Source organism: Schistocerca gregaria, chromosome 2 (assembly GCF_023897955.1).
Source record: "Schistocerca gregaria isolate iqSchGreg1 chromosome 2, iqSchGreg1.2, whole genome shotgun sequence".
NCBI classification, from domain to species: Eukaryota; Metazoa; Arthropoda; class Insecta; order Orthoptera; family Acrididae; genus Schistocerca; species Schistocerca gregaria.
Window position 1 is genome coordinate 26,501,978 of NC_064921.1, and position 15,813 is coordinate 26,517,790.

The window sequence follows — 15,813 nt, forward strand, 5'->3', positions numbered from 1 at the left end:
TTCTGAATCCGTGCTGTCTATGTATCAATAAATAGTTTTCTTCGAGATATTTCATAATGTTCGAATACAATACATGTTCCAAAACCCTACTGCAAATCGACGTTTGTGATATAGGCGTGGCATTCAGCAGATTACTCCTACTTCCCTTTCTGGGTATTGATGCGACTTTAGCAATTTTCCAGTCTTAGATACGGATCTTTCTGTGAGCGAGTGGCTGTATATAAACGCTAAATATGGAGCTATTTTATCAGCATACTCTGAGAGGAACCTGACTGGTATACAATCTGGACCGGAGGCCTTGCCTTTATTAAGTGATTTAAACTGCTTTGTTACACAGAAGATATCTACTTCTATGTTTCTCATCTTGGCAGTTGTTCTTAACTGGAATTCAGGAATATTTACTTTGTCTTCTTTCGTGAAGGACTTTCGGAAATCCGTGTTTAATAACTTTACTTTAGTGACACTGTCATCAGCGACTTCGCCGTTGTTATAGCGCAGTGAATGTATTGCTTGCGTCTTGCCACTGATGTGCTTTATGTATGACCAGAATCTAATTGGGTTTTCTGTCAGATTTAGAGACAGAATTTCGTTGTGGAAATTATTAAACGCATCTCGCATTGAAGTACGCGCCATATTTCGAACTTCTTTAAGACTTTTCCAATCTTGGGGATTTTGGGTTCTTTTAAATTGTTGCTTCTGCAACAACGATCTGACCCGTTTTGTGTGCCATTGGGGGGGGGGGGGGGGGGGGGGGGGGTAAGTACCATCATTCATTAATTTATGTGGTATATAGCTCTCAATTGCTGTCGACACTATCTCTTTGAAAATATTTCACTACTTTTCTACACTTACATTATCAGATCGGAAGAAGTAAAGACTGTCTCTTAAAAAGGCGTTAAGACCATTTTATCAGCTTCTTTAAATAGATATACTTTGCGTTTCTTTTTGATGGTTGTAGGTGTTCCGGTATTCAGCGTAGCAACACTCACTATTTGTCCAGGATTATTTGTTGCTGAAAGGTCAAGTATGCTTTCGCAACCATTTACGCTTCGAGTGGGCTCATCAACTAACTGTTCAAGATAATTTTCTGGGGAATCAATCAATACAATTTCGGATGAAGTTTTATGCCTGCCGCAGGCTTAAAACGTATAATTTTTCCAGCATATCGAGGGTAGATTAAAGTCTGTATGAGCGGGGTACTTATTTGAAACGACACTCAAGTTTTCTTTGAACTGTTCATCAATTATATCTTCTGAGTCGGGGGGGGGGGGGGGGTCGGTAAAACGATCCAATATTATTAGTTGAGTCCGATTGTCAGGTATAACCTCTACCGATACTATTTCACACGAACTATCTACTTCAATTTCGCTACAAGGCAAACTACCTCTGACACCAATAAATACTCCACCACCAACTGTATTTAATCTATCCTTTCTGAACAGTTACACCGTTTAAAAAAATTTCGGCTGAATTTATTTCCGACTTTAGCCAGCTCCCTGTACTTACAACTATTTGAGCTTCAGTGGCTTCTATTACGGTGTGGAGGTCTAGTTCTTTCCCAACACAGCTACGACAATTTACAACTACAATACCAATCGTTGCTACAACTACCTTACTGTGTTTTACCTGTCCACTTTTAGAGGGATAGATAGATTAAGAGAGATTAAGGAAAGGAAAACCTACGTTTATAGTATTTGAAGACTTAGAGAAAGCTTTTGACGATGTTCACTGGAACACTCTACTTCAAATTCTGAAGATATGGGGTAAAAAATAGGAAGCGAAAGGCTATTTACAACTTGTGGACAAACCAGACGGCAGCTATAAGAGTCGAGGGGCATGAAAGGCAAGCACTGGTTGAGGGAGAGAGACAAGATTGCAGCCTATCCCCGATGTTATTCAATCTGCAGACTGTAAGGTAAAGACAAAAAAACAAGTAGCGGTTGATAATGGAAGCAAGACTAAAGAAAAAATCAAAACACGTTCATAGGGTTCATCTATCCGGAAAGTCAAATGGCGGAAGATGGTCGAAATTCTGAGAAAAACAGGGTTAAGCTGTACTTAAAGACAGGTAAAATTCATTATGTACAAGAACCAAAGGGAGTAATAAGAGTGTAAGACAGGGACGTTGTCTTTCACCCCTATAGTCCAACATTATACATCTGAGAAGCAATGACGGAAATAATAGAAAGGTTCAAGAGTAGAATTAAAATTCAGTGTGAAAGGATATCAACGATAACATTCGCTTATGACATTGTCATCCTGAGTGAAAATTAAAAGGAGTTACACGATCTTCTGAATGGAATGAACAGTCCAATGAGTACAAAATAATAATTGAGTGTAAAACGAAGAAAGGTGAAAGTAATGATAAGTATCAGAAAAGAGAACAGTGTGAAACTAAACGTTAGGATCGGTGATCAGAAACTTGATGATGTTAAGGAATTCTGCTACCTCGGCATGAGAATAACCCATGGCGGACAGAGCAAGGAGGACATAAAAAGTAGACTAGTACTTGTGAAAAGGGCATTCCTTGCCAAGATAAGTTTACTGTTAACAAAAATGTATCTTCATTTGAGGATGAGGTTTCTGAGAAAGTACATTTGGAGAGCAGTATTCTATGGTAGCGAAACATAGACTACGGGAAGACTGGAAAAAAGAGAGTACAGCATTTGAGATGTGGCACTACAGACGAATGTTGAAAATTAGGAGTACTGAAAGTTAGGAATGAAAAGGTTCTGCGCAGAATCGGAGAGGAAATACAGACAAGAAGAAGGGACAGGCCGACAGGACATAAGTTACGACATCTGAAAATAACTTCCACAAAACTAGAGGGAGTTATAGAGGTAAAAGTTGTAGAGGAAGACAGAGGCTGGAATAATCCAGCCAATAATGAGGACGTGGGTTGCAGGTAGTCCATGTATGTCAATGCTGTTAACAGCTGCCCGAAAAACATTTTTATGCTTCATTAGTTTTACGTGTTGCGGTCTTTGGTTCCACTTTGTGACCGGCGACATTAAATTGACATTTTTAATTTACTTTCTTAAAACTTAGCATACTTCATAATACAGTGTCGAACTTTTACTTTATAAAGAAAATGACTTGAATTTTCCGGACAGTGACTTTAATTCTTTTATACGTATGTTTAAAGCTATCATCTGGCCAGTTTTCTTAATTTCTTTATTGCTTTTTCAAATAAGTGAGTCAACATCTTTGTCAAAATGAACCATTTAATTTCAGCACAACACGTCACCACTGCTTGTCCCCTCCCTACCACTGCGATGGTAGTAGAGCATGGTTACGAGAGAGTGAGGTTCTGATCCCATGCGCTGGTAAGGCTATGTTAGGATGTGTAAATAATTTGTGTATTGATTAGTCCATGGTTGTACCGTATTTCTTTTTGATTGCTCGTCAATACCAGGGTGTGTCAGAAAAACGAGCAATGTTATGTGGTTATCTTGTTTTAAACAAGGACTAGCTTATTGTGATCTCACTATACGCAGTGAAAGACTTGAAACCTGCATTGAGCAACTATGACAGCACATGCGTGGGGTGCTGGGCGGCAGCCTCGTTATCAACGAGGAAACCGTTGCAAGGTGAGTGGTGCCTGTTCTTGTTGGAGCGACCTTGTTGATAGTGTGCAGGCTAGTTTATTGTTATTGCAAGCGGAGTGAAAGTGTCTCAAGAGAATTATTCAGGCAACCGAACTCAAGACCGATATGTAAGATGTACGCACCCCAAGCAGGAATGTGTCATTCACAACTAGTGGGATAAAATAAGGAATTTGCAGTTACAAATTTATTTATTAAATTGGTACCTTAATGTATGTTGTGATAGGGATGAGGTCCCTGAGCAGAATGATGAAAGTCTGAATAGGCAGTGTTGTAGTAGTTGTGTAGTAGGTTGTGTCTTTGTTGCTAAGTGTTTTTAGCATAGCAATAGATTCCAATGAAAAGTGGTTCACAAAGCAGTTGCAAATTTTGGGTGTGGTTTTTTTTTAATTTTGTTTTGGACGTGGGTGTATTTAAATTTAAATGCCCTCTCGCCGTCGGGAAATTCAGAAGAAAAATCACGAAGGTTTTTAGTGAGACCTTATCTTCGAGCTACTTTCGGTAAAGGTTGTTGAAAGGATATTTCTCCGAGAGATGTCGGTATGGACTTGTAAACAGCTATGTTTATCGTACCCATGGTGTTTCTGAGAAACAGTGTTTTGGAAATGAACACGTAACAATAACGGCACTGCGTTTAGAGATATCTGAAATTGATATCACCAATACACACACTAACAAAAAAAAAAAAAAAAAAAAAAAAAGATTCCGCACCTCAAAGAAATTATCAGCATTGGACTGAAATGTTTAGATTTTATGTACTTCTACAGACAAAGAAATTATTACAATTCCAGAAAAAAAACTGCATGATTCATTCAAGAGGAAGAGCTTCACAAATTGAGTAAGTAAATGACGTGTTGGCCCACCTCTGGCCTTTATGCAGGCAGTTGTCCGGCTTGGCATTGACAGACAGAGTTGCTGAATGTCCTCCTGAACGATATCGAGACAAATTCTGTCCAAATGGCGCGATAGAACATCAAAATCCGGAGACTTTTGGAGGGCCGAGGCCATTATGCTCCAAACGTTCTCAATTGGGGAGAAATACGGCGACCTAGCTGGCCAAGGTATGAATTGGCAACCTCGAAAACAAATAGTAGCAACTCTCGCCATGTGTGGGTGAAATGTACGCCCAGGACGGCTTGCCATGGAGGACAACAAAGGGTGCAACGGGTGACAGACAACCAAAGGGATCCTGCTATGAAAAAAATGCAGGACTCCAGACCATCACTTTTGGCTGTCTGGCCATATGGGAGATGCCAGCCAGGTTGGTATCCCACCGCAGTCCGGGGAGGCTCCAGACACATCTTCGCTGTTCATCGGTGCTGTTCGAAGCGTGACTCATCACTGAAGACAATTATACTCCAGTCAATGAGATTTCAGGTGGAAGACGCATCTGGAGATGCCCCGGGCAGCTGTGGAATATCAACGTGACTCTCGCTCGCGATGTGGCCCGACAACCAGGAGTGATGGTCCGGAGTGCCATTTTATTTCATAGCAGGACACCTTTGGTTGTGATCCTCGGCACCCTCATAGCGCAGTGGTACGTCGACGATGAGGCGATGAGGAGTTCCCTCGTAAGAGGGTGGAACTAAATTCGGACTGGTTAGAGCACACATAACGGAAAAGATCTTAATTGATTACTTAGGCCCTCTTCTGCGTAATAACAAAGATAACAAGCACTTTTGGTTATTTTGGATGTACTATCCCGATTCATGTGGCTAGTTCCCAATAAATCAGTGTGCCGCGTGCTTCTGCGATCTGATTGTTCCGGCGTCGTGTGTTCTATCTCTTTCGATTCGCTTTGCGGTGCGCGGGGTTGGTGCGCCCTCTGGGATTCCGTGCGGGAAGCCGAAAGGGAGTCTCGGGCAGAGAGAGAGACGAGCGGGTCTGGGCGGAGCGACGCCGGAACACCGCGGAAGTCGCGTCGGCAAGTGGTGTGGGTGTGGCAGCTGCATTGGGGCCGGCCGAGCGGCGGAACAGGGGGTGCAGCAGTGACTGGCTGTCGTTCGTTCTGGTTACGAGCTCAACCTTCCTCACGCTGTGGCTACGGGCTGGTGTTATTCTGGCCATCACCTTATTAGCGGCATTTGGTTAATATTGTTAAAGGTGAGCTGTTAGTTTGGTGCATCTTCATCTGATGGAGTTACAGCGAGACTACTTTCCGTCGTATTCTGGCTTGCGCTGCTGAGCAGTGGGTGTTCCCTCGTCGCGTGTCAAAATACTGACTTGTGCCCTGGTTGATTTACGTATGAATTGGAGATCCTATGTGGGCGTGTTTGCTTAAACTGTTGTTGAAGTGTTTCACAACACCCTTACGTCAGTGTCTTTAAATTGCATTGCAGTTCGTTACTGAACTTATGTCAGTAAAGGGACGCCCAAATTGTCACGCTAGTCAAGTAAAGTTTAAGTCTCTTGTTAACTTTTCTGAAATGAATGTGCTTGCCTTGCAAAACAGTTTATTACTGATTCTGAGTAGTTTAATCAGTGGTAGCGCACTCGTTATTCTGGACCAGACTGTACTTGGCATTAATTGCATTGTCTTGGTAAATCGGTGTGCTACGTAAGATTATTACGCAAGCGCCATTGTGGGTAATATTTACCATTTAACTATATGAGTTGGTTCTGTAAATTATTGTGGCACACAAGGTCACCTAAGACAGTGCTGTAGCGAGCAGATATTGCTATACGTCTGTGATATTTCCTGTAAGTCATTGTGGCCATTAAGTTATGTAAGCCTTAAATACAGTGACCAGTTTAGTAATTTTCCGTGTTTACTAATAACATTTTACAAGCATTACAATTTTGGGAAAGATTTAAATCTCATATTTGCAGATTGCTTGATGTTAGATAACTTGATGATGATTCCTGATAAATCAGCTGATGTACATTTAAATTGAACAAGTTATATGTCAATATGTTACCAGAACCTGCATGACTTTTCTTGCGCAATAAATTAAAATTTATATTCTATCTTCAATGTATTGGTCAGCCCTCCAGTCCAGCAGCTCCTGTATCCTTCTCCCAACCATATTAATCAGGTACTACGAAGATTACTATCGAGCATTTATCACGTGTTTTATCAGCGTTTGGTGCTTCTAGTACGCCCCAACCACACTATCCAGGACATTCCAGGAGTTCTGGTTTGGCAGTGCCATCCGCCATGAAACTAAGACACCACATCACCCACAGCCGTCATTCGCAGAGTGCGTGAATCGTAACTTGGAGTCAGCATTGATTACGTTCTATTCCAGCGCACAGCCTCAGTGGGCCCAGTCGATATCACGGATTAACTTTGCGATGAACGGGGCACACCGTAAAGCTAACAGGCCAGCGCCTGCCAGCAGTACTGTGCCAGCGTGGGTGACCCACGGTTCGTCAGCCAACCAATCCACTGAGTAAGTAGTGACTATTACATCAAGGGAACCAAAGGTTTAGGGGTTTGCTAACTGATATCACTTGAAAATCCAAACCTGGTTAGATACACAGGACGACTGTTGTATCAAGTGAGTCACGTATGTACTCAGATCGGTACCAAAACCAAAGGTTTAAGGGTTAACTAACTGAAATCACTTGAGAATCCGAACCTGATTAGGACGAGTTCCCCAGATTGAGGTCAGTTAATGGTATCAATCATCGTTTATCAAGCCTTCCTTCGATGTTTCACCAGACATCATTGCGGATTAGGTAGATAGGCATTATTACTTTTCTTCCAGTATGCAACAAGGAGGTGGATGTTACTGACAGCCCACAAGTTACATTGATATAAACGCTAAGTCAGATAACAATACATTACAAACGATAGAGAATGTGACTACAGCACAATCATTAAACGTAATCTGGCCACAAAGAATTAATTCTTTCTAAGGTAAGGTTCGGAAACAGTACTGAAGTTACTCATTTACTCGTCAGGGGAAAAAATCCTTATTATACTGTTGGTTTCGATTATTTTTTATGGGTTATTATATTTTATTTATTTTAATTTTTTATTTATTTTAAGATACCACACAGCGATCAACACTAGCAAGACGTACGGTTCAATACGTCACTCCAATATGAATTATACACACAGTGGCTTCTACAAAATCTTTTTTTTTTCAAAGTTTGAGACACATGGACTTCAAAATGATAAATTAGGAAAATCAATCAAGTTAAATATTATTATTTTTACTGGACAAAAAAAACACAGCTTAACACTCAACAGTAGTTTCGCATATGCCTCACAGTAAAGTTCAGAGAAGCAAAACTTTATCTTACCCTAATTCATCATTCAAGTCTCAGTGGATCATACAAAACTGTTTAATCAATATTTAATTTAGAGTTCTTGAAAAATTTTACGCTGCGAAATGCGTGCACAAGCTTTGTTCTTTTGTCTCATTTGTAAAGTTATGTTCATGATAGACCACTGCTCACAACTGTCAGCGATATTATACCGACTGTCAAAATAATGTCAGTATCTATATGAATGTTTACAAGGTATTACACTTCTCGTTAATAAAGTAATGTTTACGTAACGACTTTTTATATTGCAAAACCTTTGCCCACAATTTATGGTCTTTGATAGAGCTATCGTTCACTGCTACTAATAATAGTTATTACCTTCTATTTTATCTAAAAAATAAAAAGTGTAAATTGTAGCTATTCTCCCTCTTTTTTTCGTTACTGAATTTTCTTCTCCACAAAAGTCAGACCAAGTTTATGACTGCTAATTTGTGATCGTTTTCTTTAATATTCTCACTTTTCAATCTAGCTACAGCTTCTTTATTTACACGTAAAATATTGTCGTATTCTCTTTACTTGTACGTTCTCAGATAGCAATACTGTCGACGATATTTCCTTCTCTCACTTACTGCGCAACTACCAAATGAACGTCTTAACAGGAATTCAGTTTTGATATATCCGCCTTCGCAGCGGTTTACTGATTCTTCATGGTTACGGTCAACGTTAATCAATGATGTCACAGAACTGATCTTTTCAGGAGCTGACCTCTAACTACAATGACTCTGTCCCCCAAGTTAATCCCAGTGATCACTCGTTGAACATTTACTCTAAGCAGTGGCTATTCCTGTTCACCCGTCGTCCCAATAGTTCCAAATAAAATTATCGGTCCCTATGTAGAAAATGATGTCATCACAAAATGGATTTGTGTTGCAATTCGGATAATTACGAACAAAATTAGAAGCCGGGTATCATTCAGTTTGACTCTGTGATATCAAATAGTAACTCTGCGAGTAACCTCGTACTCCAGACAATCCCTCAACGACTCCAATACAAATAAAAGAGTTTCTGCCTCGGTCACTTGTTTATTTTGTCACCACGCGTTTCGATATGTTCACACCATCATGTTCAGATGGAGAACTGTTCATCTACATGGCAGATGTTGGTGAAGAGTACAGACGTCTTTTCACAATCGTAAACCAAGGGCAGTGGAGGTTATTTTGCATCTTTCAAGGGTTGGCAGAATTGTAAAAGGTCTGCATACTGTTCCCTGTCTGCACACTACATCGTTACGAAAAACTTCTTTAAAAAAAAGCACCCAGAAGATAATGTCGGATGTCGGATGTCCATGTAACGTACACAACGTTGGTGGTTACGTGGCGGGAACCATTAGAGATGCAGTGCTCTGTGACAAGTACAATAGTCACCGGAGTGCATTAATGTTGTTCTCATCCAGTGTTGTTACTACGCATGGTAGGGTACGTGAGTGGGCGTGAATAGAGTCCGATGCTGAGTGGTCACTGTGGAGGAAACGGAGATGTAGCGTTCTCGCATATATAACCTGACAGTTTGAAAGGGGCGTTACAGGGGATCTCCATTCGGCCGGCTGATGTAACAGTGCAAGATCTAAATTGGAGGGCCATTCGGATGTGACAGTGGCCCGATGTTGGACTGAATGGGAACGTGAGCGCAGGCATTCCGGTCGACCACGACTCACCACCGCACAGTAGAATCACTGCATTGTGCATCGTAAATTCTTCACATCTGAACCTGCCATCAGAGAACAAGTGATAGGCTCTCTGACACATTGTGTGTCATTCTACACCCTTGGCAGGAGACTAGTAGCAACTGGATGGAACAGGTAATTATTGTACCATGCGTAGACTGAGCTCAAGGTCAGAACGACTGCTTTTGGAGCAGTGCCGTGACTGGGAAGACTGGAGTGCTGGTCAACAGCGTCGCAATGAGTTCAGCGTTGAACCGAAGATCTGCACTACCCTGGATCAGCATTGTCGGCGAGTATGGTAGCGACTTGAAGATAAGTCCCAGTCTTTCAATGTCTTGGAGAGGTACAGAGGCGTTACCCCTGACGTCATGGTGGGGGGTGGGGGGTAACGGATACGACGCCTGGTCACGGCCGGTAGTGCCTGAGGGAACTTTGATGACACAACGGTGCGTCACTGACATCCTGACTCCTCAAGTATTACCTCTCATGCAACAAAACGTTGGTGCCTTTTTCAACAGGACAATGCTCGTCAACACATGGCCCGTTTCTCTATGAACTGCGTGTGCTGTGTTGAGGTACTACTGCGGCCAGCAAAGATTCTATTGTCTCCAATAGAACATGTGTCGCACCAGCTCGGGCGTCAGCTCTGTTCCAGCGCCAGTATCCAAAATGATGTTGTTGTTGCCTTCAGTCCTGAGATTGGTTTGATTAGTATCCAAAATATCACGTACAATCTACAACAGTTATTGGATACCTTGCCTCAGTAGTGGATACAAAGGCTTTATGATGCACTTCGCAACCGAATCAGTGCGTGCATCCAGGCCAGAGGGAGTGCAACAACTAATGAGTGCGCTCATGCTGCTACGTTATTATTTCATTTCACTCGAATTGGTAATCACTGAAATAACATCACATACCCTCTGAATCTGTGAAGTTTTATTTCTCTTACTCTTTCCCTTCTTGGTGTTTCAGTTTTCTTGCCAGCAGTGTATGTGAAATAGGAATTTCAGCCATGAAACTGTTAATCTTACAGAGAGAAATAAAATACTACCAAACTACAGTTTGTCATGCAGGGTGTTTGTAATTTCTCTTACGTACGTAGGTCGTGATCCGAATGAACGAAACACCTGAACTGAACATCATGAAGAGCAGCACAACCCAGCCGATAACGACGATGAAGAAGAGGATGACGCCGCTCATGTTGGCGCTCGCAAGCTGCATTCGCAGACTGCTTGCCGCTCGTACGTGGGTGCCAGGCTTCCAGCAACACGACTGCAGACTGCCTACACGTACACACATTCTTACAGGCACTCACCTGCCTCTACCTGCTCATTAGACAACTGCCCAACGCTCCGCTCTGTGATAAGATAGCGCAGGACGAGGTCACCCACAATGCTTCGTCAATGTCACCACATTGCTAAACTCTAGTGTACTTCCCATCTACTAAAATACTTACTGTGGTGTCACCGCCAGACACCACACTAGCTAGGTGGTAGCCTTTAAATCGGCCGCGGTCCGTTAGTATACGTCGGACCCGCGTGTCGCCACTATCAGTGATTGCAGACCGAGCGCCGCCACAAGGCCCTCTCATTTGCAGAGACGACAGTTTAGCATAGCCTTCAGCTACGTCATTTGCTACGACCTAGCAAGGCGCCATATTCAGTTACTAACAGATAATATTGTGAATCATGTACCGTCAAGAGCGACGTTCATTATTAATGGATTAAAGTTAAGTATGAAACTAATTACGTCCCCTTTCTGAATTCTCATTCCTTGTCATGTCCCAGACCACACGTCAGTATACACTCCTGGAAATAGAAATACGAACATCGTGAATTCATTGTCCCAGGAAGGGGAAACTTTATTGACACATTCCTGGGGTCAGATACATCACATGATCACACTGACAGAACCACAGGCACATAGACACAGGCAACAGAGCATGCACAATGTCGGCACTAGTACAGTGTATATCCACCTTTCGCAGCAATGCAGGCTGCTATTATCCCATGGAGACGATCGTAGAGATGCTGGATGTAGTCCTGTCGAACGGCTTGCCATGCCATTTCCACCTGGCGCCTCAGTTGGACCAGCGTTCGTGCTGGACGTGCAGACCGCGTGAGACGACGCTTCATCCAGTCCCAAACATGCTCAATGGGGGACAGATCCGGAGATCTTGCTGGCCAGGGTAGTTGACTTACACCTTCTAGAGCACGTTGGGTGGCACGGGATACATGCGGACGTGCATTGTCCTGTTGGAACAACAAGTTCCCTTGCCGGTCTAGGAATGGTAGAACGATGGGTTCGATGACGGTTTGCATGTACCGTGCACTATTCAGTGTCCCCTCGACGATCACCAGAGGTGTACGGCCAGTGTAGGAGATCGCTCCCCACACCATGATGCCGGGTGTTGGCCCTGTGTGCCTCGGTCGTATGCAGTCCTGATTGTGGCGCTCACCTGCACGGCGCCAAACACGCATACGACCATCATTGGCACCAAGGCAGAAGCGACTCTCATCGCTGAAGACGACACGTCTCCATTCGTCCCTCCATTCACGCCTGTCGTGACACCACTGGAGGCGGGCTGCACGATGTTGGGGCGTGAGCGGAAGACGGCCTAACGGTGTGCGGGACCGTAGCCCAGCTTCATGGAGACGGTTGCGAATGGTCCTCGCCGATACCCCAGGAGCAACAGTGTCCCTAATTTGCTGGGAAGTGGCGGTGCGGTCCCCTACGGCACTGCGTAGGATCCTACGGTCTTGGCGTGCATCCATGCGTCGCTGCGGTCCGGTCCCAGGTCGACGGGCACGTGCACCTTCCGCCGACCACTGGCGACAACATCGATGTACTGTGGAGACCTCACGCCCCACGTGTTGAGCAATTCGGCGGTACGTCCACCCGGCCTCCCGCATGCCCACTATACGCCCTCGCTCAAAGTCCGTCAACTGCACATAAGGTTCACGTCCACGCCGTCGCGGCATGCTACCAGTGTTAAAGACTGCGATGGAGCTCCGTATGCCACGGCAAACTGGCTGACACTGACGGCGGCGGTGCACAAATGCTGCGCAGCTAGCGCCATTCGACGGCCAACACCGCGGTTCCTGGTGTGTCCGCTGTGCCGTGCGTGTGATCATTGCTTGTACAGCCCTCTCGCAGTGTCCGGAGCAAGTATGGTGGATGTGACACACCGGTGTCAATGTGTTCTTTTTTCCATTTCCAGGAGTGTAAAACAGAAATGGTAAATGTCTATCGATAAACATACAAACAGTTCAGTACGATTCAAAGTCATGTTTCACATACATAGAATCACGAGCAATGTATAGGAGTCTGGTTCTCCGAAACTTTTCTTTCCGTTCATAAAATTCGTTCTTTTTTAGAATAGCTTTGTGCCCTCAGCGTCGCCCACCGTGTTATCATATGCGATAATACAAAACACAGGCTGAAGTCGTTGACGTTGTTGGTGATATGTTTCATTTGTTCGCAACTTTCGCTTTTTTTTCCTTCCCATGGGATGTGACCGATAAACGTCCGCTTCGTCTGAGGCCTAGTGACAACAGTAACTGAATGTTGTAACGAGAAAAAGGACAGTCGCTCTCAACTCTCCGTTCTTCCGATGATTAACGCCGTGTCGCTCTAGAGAGTACGTTGAAAGAATCCGTGGTACTGAAGTGTGCGGCGTGATATTTGCTCCCCCAACACTCTGAAAAAATTACTGGCTCGCTGCAATGCTCATTCATAATATGGATGTAGCACTAAACAGCAAAAATAATGGACACACTGCGCTTCTTACTTTTAAAGTATTTCAAATCAACTAAATACAGGAAATAAATACCGATAGGTCGTTTTCTAACATTTATACGTCATCCCTTCTCTCTACTACAGTATCATACTCTCGTAGTATTTTCATAGAAGAAATAAGATATGTATATATCAAATTTGGTTGAAATCGCTCGAGACAGTCATGAGTTATGCTTTTACGTCATCCTTTGTCACTTCCAAGCTTGGCCATCAAGGTCTTATGAGTGTTTTATTGTCACAGTTTTTTTTTCTTTTTGATACGTGTACCAAGACTGATATAGGTTGCTTCAGGAGTTAACAGAAGTATGACGATGACATTCTCCCTCCCCCTCCCCCCCCCCCTAATACGACATTAGAGTCCAAACGTCATCGAGACAGTCGGGCGACCCCGGAAACTATGGATTTATCATCACTATGAGTCGTTAGCCAATACTTCTACATGTAAATTCCTCACCCTGTCCCCACCCCATGCTGTTGTAGGGCTATATTACCCTGCATTTTTACACAGATATGACTAATTTACATGCAATTGAAGGTGCTCGAAACGTTCTTTTGTTGCTATGATGTCTCTCCCTTTTCACTCCTAACCACGACAGGTAGGTTGTACTTCACAATGAACCACGACTGGTTGAAATCGACATATAGCTGTTTCGGTCTATAGTGTCCAACGGGCACAATATTTCGGCCATCAAACATGTCGCCATCATCAGGTGAACTGACGGACTGAGCTCCTGTGAACGCGCCGGCACGGCCTGTCTGAAGGACGGATGCGATGTATTACAAAACGTTTGACAGAAACGTCGAAAATTGATTTAAAAAAATAATAATCAGTTCTACATCGCACATACATAGATACAGGACCTGGACAAAAATAATGTAAACAACAAAAGCACTTTACCAGGCCTAATGCAAGTAACAAAATCGTTGTCATTCAAAACAGTTTCCAGTCGTCTCTGAACGGATAAGTACACGCCCTGAGTGCTCTCTGGGAGATCGTTGTACCAAATCAACACTGGCAATTGCAGATAACGATAACGAAGGTGGACTGAGATCAACAACCTTTCCCTCCAAATTACACCACAAAGGGTCAATAATATTGAGATCTGGCAATTGCGGTGGCCATGGTAGGTGCAGGAATTCATCCTCGTGCTTCCAAAACTCGTCCTGGACGACACGAGCTGTTCGAACAGGAGCCCTCACATCTTGGAATAATCATCATTCGGGAACAAACACTGTACCATAAAACGGAAGCGATTAGCCAAAATGGTCACATAATGGCAGTAATACGACCTTGAAGAATACCGATGGAGCCCATGGTATATGAAGCACATGGAAATGGAATACCACAGTATGGCTACCAAAATAATCACCGAAGTCCCCCCCCCCCCCCCCCCCCCCACCAAGATTCTATTACCCCATAGGCAAGTTCATCTTGTGGGAATTTGCATCACTGAGCTATGGTTTTGGAAATCCACAGCGACCTCAACTATCAGCTTCTTCAGCTCCCTTCGTGTCGTTTTGGTCTGCCAGGGTTTCCGACTGCGACATTCAGTTCTGTAGTGACTTTTGCAGCTGTCGTCCTCTTATTTTTCGTCAAAATCCTCATTAATGACAGAGTGTTACGGCCATTCAAGATACCCTTCGTCTGTGTTGTCTTCGCGGATAATTTTTTCAGGTTTCCCTAAATGAAGTGCAAATTTTCGAAACGGTGCCTCTTGATTAGCTATAGAAGCACCCACCATACGACCACCAACAACTTACCTAATTCCCTTCGCTCTGACATAGTGCACTGCCAAGTACACAGAGCAACGTGCTGACCACGATTGACGACTGAAAAGTATTGAGGACATTGCGCAGGTGCCGTTTGTGGTCAAATACAACAGGGCAACCTATAAGCTTGGCTACCATCTGCATTTTTGTTCAAGAACGCTTTTCTTTACCTGCGTTTTTGTCCAACTCCTGTACATTTACACATACATACCTAGTCCATAAGTCGCCTCACACAGTGTGCCTTGTATCACTATTAGTCGATTCCACTAACAAATGGTGCGAGGGAAAAGTGACTGTCTATATGCCTCCGTAAGACCCATGATTACTCTTACCTTGTCTTCAAGATCCTTAGAGAAAATGAACACTGGTGGGAATAGAATCGTTCTGTAAATGCCGTTCTCTGCATTTTCTCAATAGTGTTTCGCAAAAAGAACATCACCTTTACTCCAGAGATTCCTATTTTGGTTCACGAATCACATCCGTAATAATCACGTGTTGACGTAATCTACCAGCTACATACCAAGGAGGGCCTGCTGGAAAGTAACCATGTCACATGTTTTCCGGAAATCTAGGTTCAAATGGTTCAAATAGCTCTGAGCACTACGGGACCTAACTTCTGGGGTCATCAGTCCCCTAGAACTTATAACTACTTAAACCTAACCAACCTAAGAACATCAGACACATCCATGCCCGGGGCAGGAT

The 15,813-nt window shown here is 43.5% G+C and overlaps 1 protein-coding gene across 1 annotated transcript in view; it reads right to left on the reverse strand.

Moving 5' to 3' along the window:
• Positions 1-10,852, reverse strand: part of LOC126335596 (gamma-interferon-inducible lysosomal thiol reductase-like) — a 107,643-nt gene extending 96,791 nt beyond the window's left edge. The window contains exon 1 of the mRNA XM_049999046.1: positions 10,642-10,852. Within this exon, the coding sequence (XP_049855003.1) occupies positions 10,642-10,842 (201 nt within the window). The 5' untranslated portion in view covers positions 10,843-10,852. The remainder of the gene's footprint in view (positions 1-10,641) is intronic.
• Positions 10,853-15,813: the final 4,961 nt, after the last annotated feature.